The sequence below is a fragment of the Ahaetulla prasina genome, chromosome 6 (genome assembly GCF_028640845.1).
Source record: "Ahaetulla prasina isolate Xishuangbanna chromosome 6, ASM2864084v1, whole genome shotgun sequence".
Classification (NCBI taxonomy): domain Eukaryota; kingdom Metazoa; phylum Chordata; class Lepidosauria; order Squamata; family Colubridae; genus Ahaetulla; species Ahaetulla prasina.
In genome coordinates this window covers 21,284,087-21,294,407 of record NC_080544.1, presented here as the reverse complement: position 1 = coordinate 21,294,407, position 10,321 = coordinate 21,284,087, and the positions used below count along the sequence as shown (strand labels likewise).

The 10,321-nt window shown below is 42.7% G+C and overlaps 1 protein-coding gene across 2 annotated transcripts; it reads right to left on the bottom strand.

Moving 5' to 3' along the window:
• Positions 1-308: 308 nt before the first annotated feature.
• Positions 309-9,825, bottom strand: FAM241B (family with sequence similarity 241 member B). Of its 2 annotated transcripts, none has more exons than XM_058188637.1 (4): positions 9,751-9,825; positions 9,063-9,147; positions 5,557-5,694; positions 309-1,018 (listed from the first exon to the last, which is right to left on the bottom strand). In XM_058188637.1, the coding sequence occupies exons 3-4, from the start codon at positions 5,659-5,661 to the stop codon at positions 740-742; spliced, it is 384 nt and encodes a 127-aa protein (XP_058044620.1). In that variant the 5' UTR covers positions 5,662-5,694; positions 9,063-9,147; positions 9,751-9,825; the 3' UTR covers positions 309-739. The 2 variants fall into 2 exon arrangements, with proteins under 2 accessions (XP_058044620.1, XP_058044621.1); XM_058188638.1 differs by lacking the exon at positions 9,751-9,825 and adding an exon at positions 9,378-9,719.
• Between the last annotated feature and the right edge of the window lie 496 nt (positions 9,826-10,321).

The window sequence follows — 10,321 nt, the reverse complement described above, 5'->3', positions numbered from 1 at the left end:
TGATTTCCCACCTGATTTTTAAAAACCTGCCTACTTTTCAATGTTTCTCTATCAGAGACTATCAGAGACTGAACTTTTACCGCCGGTCCTAAAGAAGAAAATCCTAAATCAAGTTCCCTTTGATAAACATGAGATGGTGCCCTCAGCAAAAAGAAACAAAAGCTATCATTCCTACCAGAATATCATGGGCCCAGAATGAAAAAAATGGCTCATTTCAAGCTAGAGAAGGAAAGAAGCGGAGATATATATATATATATATATATATATATATATATATATATATATATATATATATATATATATATATATATCTGTCTGTCTGTCTGTCTGTCTTTGGTTATTCGGATTTTCTCCCGCGTAAAATTGGAAGTGTCTTGGCGACGTTTCAACGAAGTCTCATTCGAAGCATGAAGCAGAAGGCACCAGCCTGAAGATGACGAATGAGACTTCGTCGAAACGTCGCTAAGACACTTCCAATTTTATGCGGAAGAAAACCCGAATAACCAAAGACCTACATATATATATATATATATATACATCCTCATTAGCTCATACTTCAAGTTGCTTAATTCTGTCTCTTGAAAACACCATTTTACAAAAGTTCTTGAGCAAGGAGAATTTGTTTCAAACACGCACATATACAGACATACAGACTCTCTCTAACCCACGCTCATACATTGGGCAAAAATGTTCGGTTCCGAATCCCTCAGGCAACCGGCAGTCCGTGCAGGAGTTCGTGTCATCGCTGGCTTAGGTGGGAGACGACATAAATGAGGCCCACCAAGAGCAGGCCACGCACGCCCACCATCATAAGCAGGAAGAGCAGCAGGATGGACATCACTGGCTCCACCACCTGGTTGCCAAGGTGCCAAGTGGGGAAGCCCATGTTCACCAGCTGCTGATTGATGTCTGAAAACGGTGAACGTTCCCCAGGCCTTGCATTCTGGCGCTGTTGCTGCTGCTGCTGGTAGTGCTGTGGTGGATTAGGACCAGCGTTGGAGGTTGCGTTGAAAAAGCCCTGTTGAGCAAACACAAGAAAGTGAACAAGCACAAGACGCTGTCTTTCTGAGACACAGGAATGGAACTGTAAAGGGAGAAGTCAGAAATGCATCACTTTAGGCAAATTACAGTCGTGATTATTTAACAGAGGACGATACGTGATGGGCCAGGCTAAGAAATAGCAAGCTGCAGGAGGACTACAGGTAGTCCTTGTTTAGCGGCCACAAATGGGAACGAGCAACTTAGCCATTAAGCAAAGATGTTGCTAAGCAATACCGCAATTGTACTTACAACTTTTATTTTAGCTTTCTTTTGCTTTAAGGTAAAGGTTCCCCTCGCGCATATGTGCTACTGTAGGGGGTGGTGCTCATCTCCGTTTCAAAGCCAAAGAGCCAGCGCTGTCCGAAGACGTCTCCGTGGTCATGTGGCCAACATGACTAAACACCAATAGCGCACAGAACACTGTTAGCTTCCCACCAAAATGGCCCCTTTTTTTCTACTTGCATTTTTTACGTGCTTTCAAACTGCTAGGTTGGCAGAAGCCAGGACAAGTAACGGGAGCTCACCCCATAATGCAGCACTAGGGATTCGAACTGCTAAACTGCCGACCTTGCGATCGACAAGCTCAGCGTCTTAGCCACTGAGCCAAAGATCACAAACATGAGGATTGGTGGTAAAGCTATTTTTTCATCATTGTTGTAACTGAATGGTTGCTAAATCAGGCAGGCAGTCGCTAAACTGGCATTACATTAAGAATTGCCTCTGTTCCAGAACCAATTTACATATAAGTTAAGAAAAATGTAAGGCGGCTTCCTGGACTTCAGCATCCATAATTCCTAGACCTTCAGTTGCCCTCAAGGTCGGGAGAGCCCTTCTCTGTTGTCACCAATGATGACCCTGCTTTTTCTGCAATCTTTGAAGATGAAAGGGAGGCTAACTGCCTCCTTAAGAATTGGTTACTTGGTTGACAATAGGCTGTTTAAATATTTTTCTTACTCTGACTTTGTGTATGCTTTTTATGGAGAAGGTGCTACACAAACGTACAGGCCTGTGATGGCATGCCTCTCTGTGGGCATGCGCGCCATCACCAGCTAGTCTTTTGGTTTCCAGTGCTCCAGCAGACGTGAAGGCCAGCAGGCCGGTGTGCATGCACTAACCGGAAACCCAAAGACCACCTGGTCTTCCGGTTTCTTGCGTTCCAGCACACATGAAGACCAGCTGGACGGCGCGCACATGCACGCCTGCCAGCTGGTCTTTGAGTTTCTGGCACTCCGATGCACACGTGCACATACACGTGCACACGCACAAGTTCCGGTTTGGGCACTTGGTGCCGAAAAGGTTCGCCATCACTGGTATAGGCATTTCCAAAGAAGACACAACACCTTCCCACTCACACTGTAACAAGTGAAATAACACTGCCTTCTATTTTTTAAAATCAACCCTATGCCATGATGAATCCCATACTTTCAATCTCTGCTGCATGGAAATTTGTTCCATTTTAGTTTGTCACAATTCTCAATATTTAGCTTACAGAGTAGCCCTGAATCGTAGCATTCTAAGAGAACTGGGAGGAGTTTTCTGTTTTCTTCGCACCATCGGTAACTGTAAACATCATGATCTTGTCGCTAATTTACAAATCCCTACAGGTATTGCTCAATCAGTAGCTCCAGCTAGCATAACAAACGAAGAACGGCCCTGAAAATTGTAGCTGATGTATGTAAGAACGCTCACAGGCGCCTACACTTCCTCAAACACTTAATTCCAGTGAATATGGCTCTAGAAAAGAAGAGATGCAATACAAAACTCATAGAATGTTAACTAATATGCTTCTAAGCTATGATGCAAATATATACATATCCATCCTATGCTTAAAAATAAAGGAACTATAACTCAAGGCATTAAAATACAGTAGAAAACATAAACCAAATCCTAGGGGAACACAAGATGGACTCATGCTGACGTGAAGATTTCTGCACATTTCTCTTGGAAGTTTTGAACAGATTTGGAAAGCATGTGGATTCCACTAAGAGAAAGCAATGATTAATTCCATCAAGAGAAAGCAATGAGTAATGCAATAAGAATAATTTCATTAGGAGCCAAAAGCAGGAATGTGAAAGCTTGCTTTTTCTCAGGAATGGCCCACCTACATAAATGTATTATAAAACATTCAACAGATTCCTTTCAGAATTAAAGGCGAAAGAGAACAACACAAGTTCACTCAAGGACTCACATGCTTCTCACATACGCATCCCGTATTTTTTGGCGTATAAGACGCACCGGAGTATAAGACACACCTTAGTTTTTGGGGAGGAAAATAAGAAAAAAGCTGATTGGCAGGTAGATTGGCCTCTGGAATACCCCCAATCAGCTGTTCCCAGAGGTGAACTTTAGCAACAGGTTCCTTGGTTGTGAGCTCTGTGCCTTGCTTTTTTTTTTTTTTGCTTTTTTTTTTCTGCCTCTGAAGCTTCTGAAACTGTTTCAGAAAAAACTTTTTTTTCTGCCTCTGAAAGCCTCTGAAACAGAGCTTCAGAAAAAAAGCCTCTGAAGCTCTGTTTGGGGACTTCTTTTCTGAAGCTCTGTTTGTGGGGCTTCCTTTCTGAAGCTTCGTTTCTGATGCTTTTTTCAGCCTCTGAAAACCTCCATTTGAGGAGCTGGATGGGGCTACATTCAGAGTATAAGATGTACCTAGATTTTCACCCTCCTTTTTGGGGGGAAAAAGGTGTGTCTTTTTCCAAACAATACGGTATATACAGCTGAACTTGTGAGATCACACCGTTGCCATATTTTCCTAAGCCATTTAAATATACTAATTATCATTTGAAATTGCAAAATAAATAAATAAGCATGCATGTATGCATTTTTGAAGCAACTCAAAGTTCACCCTGTTCCAATTTTCCATGGAGTGCTTTATTCCTCCGAATCTCAGGTGGACAGCTAATGTCACATACACATACATGTCTTACTTGTGAATTTATTTATTTATTTATTTATTTTTGTCACATCATCATACAAAAATATTATATAGTATATAAACATATAAACATATATAGGAGGAAGAAAAGAAAAACAATAGGACAGGAACGGTAGGCACGTTTGTGCGCTTATGCACGCCCCTTATGGTCCTCTTAGGAATGGGGTGAGGTCAATAGTAGAAAGTTTTTGGTTAAAGCTTTTAGGATTATGGGAAGAGACCACAGAGTCAGGTAAAGTATTCCAAGCACTGATGATTCTGTTGCAGAAGTCATATTTTCTGCAATCTAGATTAAAGCGGTTGACATTAAGTTTAAATCTATTGGTTGCCCTTGTATTATTATCAAGGGTACCTGATTGACCTTAGCGAGGCACAGGACTCTGCACAAGAAAAACCTTTAGTCCAATTCAGAGTCCTTTCTACAATCTTTCTAATGTATAAATTGGCTCTGAAAATAGTTCTCTTTTGAGCAGATTAAACAAGCTGAATAATCAAGCATTAACTCAAGGCTGAATATAGGACTTGGGTGACAGCTCAATTTCATAATGGTGTTTTAGTGTGTTCAAAAGCACAAAATAGAGCGCCTGTCTATAACTCTTACAAGAAATCCCAACTTCTCCTGGAATCACTTGGGGGACTTTAGAGCAGCGGTCCCCAACTGGTGGTCTGTGAACCACTGGTGGTCTGTGAGAAAATTTTGGTGGTCCCCAGAAAAATTATTTGCATTTTTTTATATTGCACTAAATCAGGGGTCCTCAAACTACGGCCCCTGGGTCGGATACATGCAATGAAGGTTTGTGTTGCTGCAGAGAGTCTCCCCCTTCAGTCTTTTTGTGTGGGTTGGAGAGGGTCAGAAATTCTGACTTGGGGTCTGCTTCGGCCTTCTGGTGCGGGGCTTTGGACGAAGGCTGAAGGGAATCGCCGCTGGTGGTGAAGAACCGAAGGGCGTCGTTCCAATGGGACTGCATCGCAGCCTGGAACTGTCTGACCATCTCAGCCCACCAAGCCTGCAGGCACCAGTACCTGGCCTTGCACTCCCGCAGGTCTTCCCTCTGCTTGGAAACCTATGCTTGTAGTCCTCAGTGAGGTGCTTCTACTGAGCCTCCTTCTCGGCCAGATCCAATTTGAACTGAGCAGCTGTTTTGCCAACTCTTTCTCGTGATGGCTGCTTAACTCCAACAACTGCTTCCTGTTGGGGTCCTAAGGAGCGTGGGCGGGCAGGTGAGCTGTGGGTGGGAGGGGAGTGATGAGTAGAGTCCGGCGAGGTGTCCCTCAATGGGAGTGACATCGAGTTGGCCACGCCCACCCAGTCACGTGACCACCTAGCCACACCCACCCAGCTGGTCATTAGGCAAATCATATTACTGGTCCCTGAGATTTAAAATTATGAATTTAGTGGTCCCTGAGATCCGAAAGGTTGGTGACCTCTGCTTTAGAAGATGCCCATGTAATCCTGGGGAAAGGTACAGATACTTTAAAAAGCTACCGATGATACTTTCATAGCCTCACCTACACCTTTTTCAAATTGCCCAAGTGGTAGAAGAAAAGTTTTTACTGAGCATTTCTACGCAAGCCACAATACATACACCATTCCTCACGAGTCGAGATGAGTTCTCCCTATTCTGAGTGGTCTGTCGTACTCGAGGGTCATCATCTTGCACAATATCTCCATTAGCCAAAATTCGCACCATCCTTATAGCAGTCTTGTGTTGGCTTTTTTACACCTGTAATTTAACAGGGGGAAGATTATTTTTTTAATGTGATTACCAGTTCCCTGGGGAACAGAGACCCAAATAAAACGAATATACCAACATTATACATAATTCTAGCAGTAAAGCATGTCTTACACAATCACAATGCTAATACATGAGAATTTTGACATTCCACTGCTGCATTCTTCACGTGTATAGATCTACTACTGTGTTTCTCCAAAAAGACGACCCACCTTGAAAAGAAGCTCTATCACATTTTTGAGCCATGCAATCAAATTAAGCCTCACCCACAAAATTATCCCTAATTAAGACCCCGCCCACCCTGGGGTGGGGTGAGGCACACAGGTAAAAACTAAGCTAGGGTGGGGATGGGGTCCAGTGGAACTGCCCTACTTACCAGGCCTTGCACACCCCAACACCTGCCTTGCTTTCTTCTGTGGCCGCTTGCTGCCACTTGCACGCATCGCCCCGGCCTCCTTTTTGCCTTCAGATGCCTGACGGAAGGTATCTGCAGCCAGTAAGAGAGCTCTGGATCTATCCGGAGCTCTGTTATCGGCTGCAGATGCCTTCCGGCAGGCATCTAAAGGCAAAACGGAGGCTGGGGCGATGCGTGCAAGTGGCAGCGAGCAGCCGCAGAAGAAGTGGGCCAGCAGCGGGCTCCTGCTGGGCGGGGCTGATGTTGCCACCTCCATGAGGTGAGTCAATAATTAGAACCCTCCAAAAAGAAGGCCTAGCCGTTTTTTCAGGGGTCAAAAGAAAATAAGACCCAGCCTTCTTTTTGGAGAAACACGTTACGCCTTAGCAATTTTCTTACAATGTTCTACAGTTCAGGGGCACAACTGATTGAAATACTTTTCTTCTGCATACAGGAACTTCTGAAATAATTCACAAAAAAAGTAAGAACAATGGCGGAAAATGCAAAAAATACAACAAATTCCCCACCCCCACCCCAAAAAATGTTCTTTGTCACATTCTATGGCAATTATGTTCTTTTGTGCATTGGGTTACTTGGACAATATGTATATGCTCCATACCATCATCTAGGCCAGAAATGCGACATCCTATTCTCTCAATTAGAACCACTTTCCAGTTCAGTATCCTACCTGATTCACAAGATTTTAAAGTCAAGTAAATCTGCAGAAGTATTAATTCTAAAATATCAGACAAATATTTTTCCTTGTAAGCAAAATGCTGTTGGTTTTCAAAATGTCATAACGGGCACCATTTTGGAGAAAGATATTTCCTTCCTGGCTCAGAGAAAATATCTGTTGCACAGATATCCAAGATCTACATTAAAAAAAATCAATGTGATATGTTCCATGGGTTTAAAATAAAATTAATAATAATATATTATGGAATTTTTTTTATACTGCCTCTCTCACTGATACAGCAACTCTGGGAGACTTACAGTATGCTAAATAGTATTACAAAACAATTGAAATTGTTGAAAAGGTAAAAACCAAGATGATGGGTAGCCTAGGGAGGGAGGTATCTCCTCTACCTACTCATTCACCCTCAATGTAGCAGGACCGTGTCAGAGCTCCGGAACTAGTGACAGAGCCAAGTTTTCCGACATTTCCAGAAGGCCAGGAGTATGGAGGTAGATCTCACTCATTTAATGTATGTTTTATTTTATTTATTAAACCAATTTATGCAGCTGCCCATCTCACAAATAAGCAACTCAGGGTGTCATACAACAGAGTTAAAAACAAGTAATACATATATTATTGAGGCATTTTGGTCACTGTCTAGTTTAATGAAAAGAAGGACTAGGGGAGACATGATAGCAGTGTTCCAATATCTCAGGGTTGCCACAAAGAAGAGGGAGTCAAACTATTCTCCAAAGCAGGGGTCCCTTTAAGACTTGTGGACTTCAACTCCCAGAGTACCTCAGCCAGCAAAGCAAAGCTGGCTGAGAAACTCTGGGAGTTGAGGTCCACAAGTCTTAAAGGGACCAAGGTTGGAGACCCCTGCTCCAAAGCACCTGAGGATAGAACAAGAAGCAATGGGTGGAAACTAATCAAGGAGAGTTGCAACTTAGAACTAAGGAGAAATTTCCTGACAGTTAGAACAATTAATCAGTGGAACAACTTGCCTGCAGAAGTTGTAAATGCTTCAACACTGGAAATCTTTAAGAAAATGTTGAATAACCATTTGTCTGAAATGGTGTAGGGTTTCCTGCCTGGGCAGGGGATTGGACTAGAAGACCTCTAAGGTCCCTTCCAAATCTGTTGTTGTTGTTGTTGTTACTATTACTTGTTTCAAATATATGACAATACTGAAAAACAGAAGTAATTTTAAACAGCAGCTGAGGTAAAAATTCACAATTGCATAATGTAACTTCTTAGTCAACAAATGGATCCAGCTTAAAATATCCTTAGATCTAGAAAGAAAATAGTCTTTCTCTTATTCCTAGGAGGAAAAGAGGATTCCTAAGGTTCCCACAGCCTTAACTACAGAGAATTAATTCCCCCTCAGTTTGGTGTTAAATGCAAATCTGGAAAATATATCAATCAAAAGCAAGAATGATGAGATGCAAGATTCACCCCACCCTGCATAGGTTATCTCAGTGCAATGAAACCAGCTTGAACCTATTTCTACTTCACGAAGGGACTATATATAATGTTGCTTTGAGAAATATTTTATTTTACAAGCAGAGACAATATGAAGCATTAAACCACAAGACCAGGAAGTTCCTATTTCAGCATGAATCCATAAGGTAACCTTAAGCCTCACTTCTAGAACCAACTACAATAGTGGCCAAAATTGTGGAAACCTTTTGGGAAAAGTATATTTTTGAGATTTGATGGTTAATAACACCACTTTTTTTTTTTGAGTTTCAAGATAAAAATATTCCACTGCTGGAATGGCCTGGGAAAAACCCAGACTTTAACCCAATTGAAAATCTATGGAGCCAACTAAAGAAACTTGTTAGTCAGAAGCAACCCAGCAATAAAACCCACTTAATAGAAGCAATCATTCAATCTTGGTTTCACACTAGAACTGCAGAACTAAAAGACTTGGTTCACTGCATGGGAAGATATTGTAAGGCCATAATTCATACTAAAGGTTACCCAACTAAGTATTAACTGACATGGTGATAATTTTTGTGTATGTCATTTTTTCTACGTGTTTCACTTTTCTTCTTTATACTGTAACTGCTATTCAAATAGCAAATCCTTCCTAAAAGTTATTGCATTGCATTGCATTGTTGATTAAATTATCTTATCCACTGATATATAATTTTATGGTGTTATTAGCTACTTTTAGAAAATACACTTTTCCCAAAAGCTTTCCACAATTTTGGCCACTACTGTATCTATGCTAAAAAGATTAATACTCTTTTTAATAATACATATGAATACTCAAAATGCACATACCAAGAGTAAAGGCACCAAGCAGCCAGAGAGATGATTAGCAAACAGCGATGATGTCACAATTATTCCTGATGCGAAGGCTTCAGTCCTAAAAGAAGAAGAAAAAAACATAAGGGGCGTGCATAAGCGCACAAACGTGCCTACCGTTCCTGTCCTATTGTTTTTCTTTTCTTCTTCCTATATATGTTTATATGTGTATATACTACATAATCTTTTTGTATGATGTTGTGACAAATAAATAAATAAAAACCAAGAGGTGATACAGTACTGGACTTGTCTCAACAGAAGGGATCACACTAAAGCTCAGGGAACCCTCACCCTGGCCCGGAGATGAATGTTCTGTACATGGTCAGAGGCACGACTGCTGTCTGGTTAGCGTCAAGAGTATGCCTGGGACCTGGATTAACCCTTTTCCCAAATGCCAGCAAGTAACAGAGTTGGAAGGGACCTTGGAGGTCATCTAGTCCAACCCCCTGCTCACGCAGGAGACCTATACTAGGGATTCGAACCGCCGGACCTTCCCGATCGACGAAGCTCAGCGTCTTAGCCGCTGAGCCATCTAGGGAGGGAAATCCGGCCCTTCCACCTAGGCTACATCCCAACAAATTTGCTCCGCGATGGTTTCAAGGCTGATAAATTCATTTGTATGGATGGAGTCGCAACCGCCCCCCCCCGCAACGCGCCCACTAACCGTTCGCCTCTCTCTCTCTCTCTCTGTGCGGTCTCCTTTTGCTGACGTCAGCCTTCCCACCTTCTGCTGACTGTCCAGTATCCCGGCGACTTCCAGGGACGTCATCATCACCGGACACTGTTTCAGGAGAAGGAAAGAATAGAGAGAGAGAGAGCAAAGTAATTGGCCCTCCCCGGGTAGAAAACTGTGGAAAACTCCCTCTTCAGGCGCCAAGGCGAATTACAGGTTTTCACGGCGAGCCATCAGCGAAAGCGCGCAGGGATTAGGGAAGACGATTCCTTAGAGCGCAGGGATCTCCAACCTTGGGAACTTTAAGACTTGTGGACTTCAACTCCCAGAATTCCTCAGTCTGCTTTGCTGGCTGAGGGACTCCGGGAGTTGAAGTCCACAAGTCTTAAAGGGACCAAGGTTGGAGACCCCTGGGCTAGACGGGGAAATTGGGGAGACGGGAGGACGCAATTGCAAATTGCGAAGGGTCGGTGGGCGCTGGATAGATCGCCAAGCCCTGTTTTGCAAGCTAGAAATCTCGCCGCTTGAAGCGGACCAATTGTGTGCAAATTTTGTCTCGCAC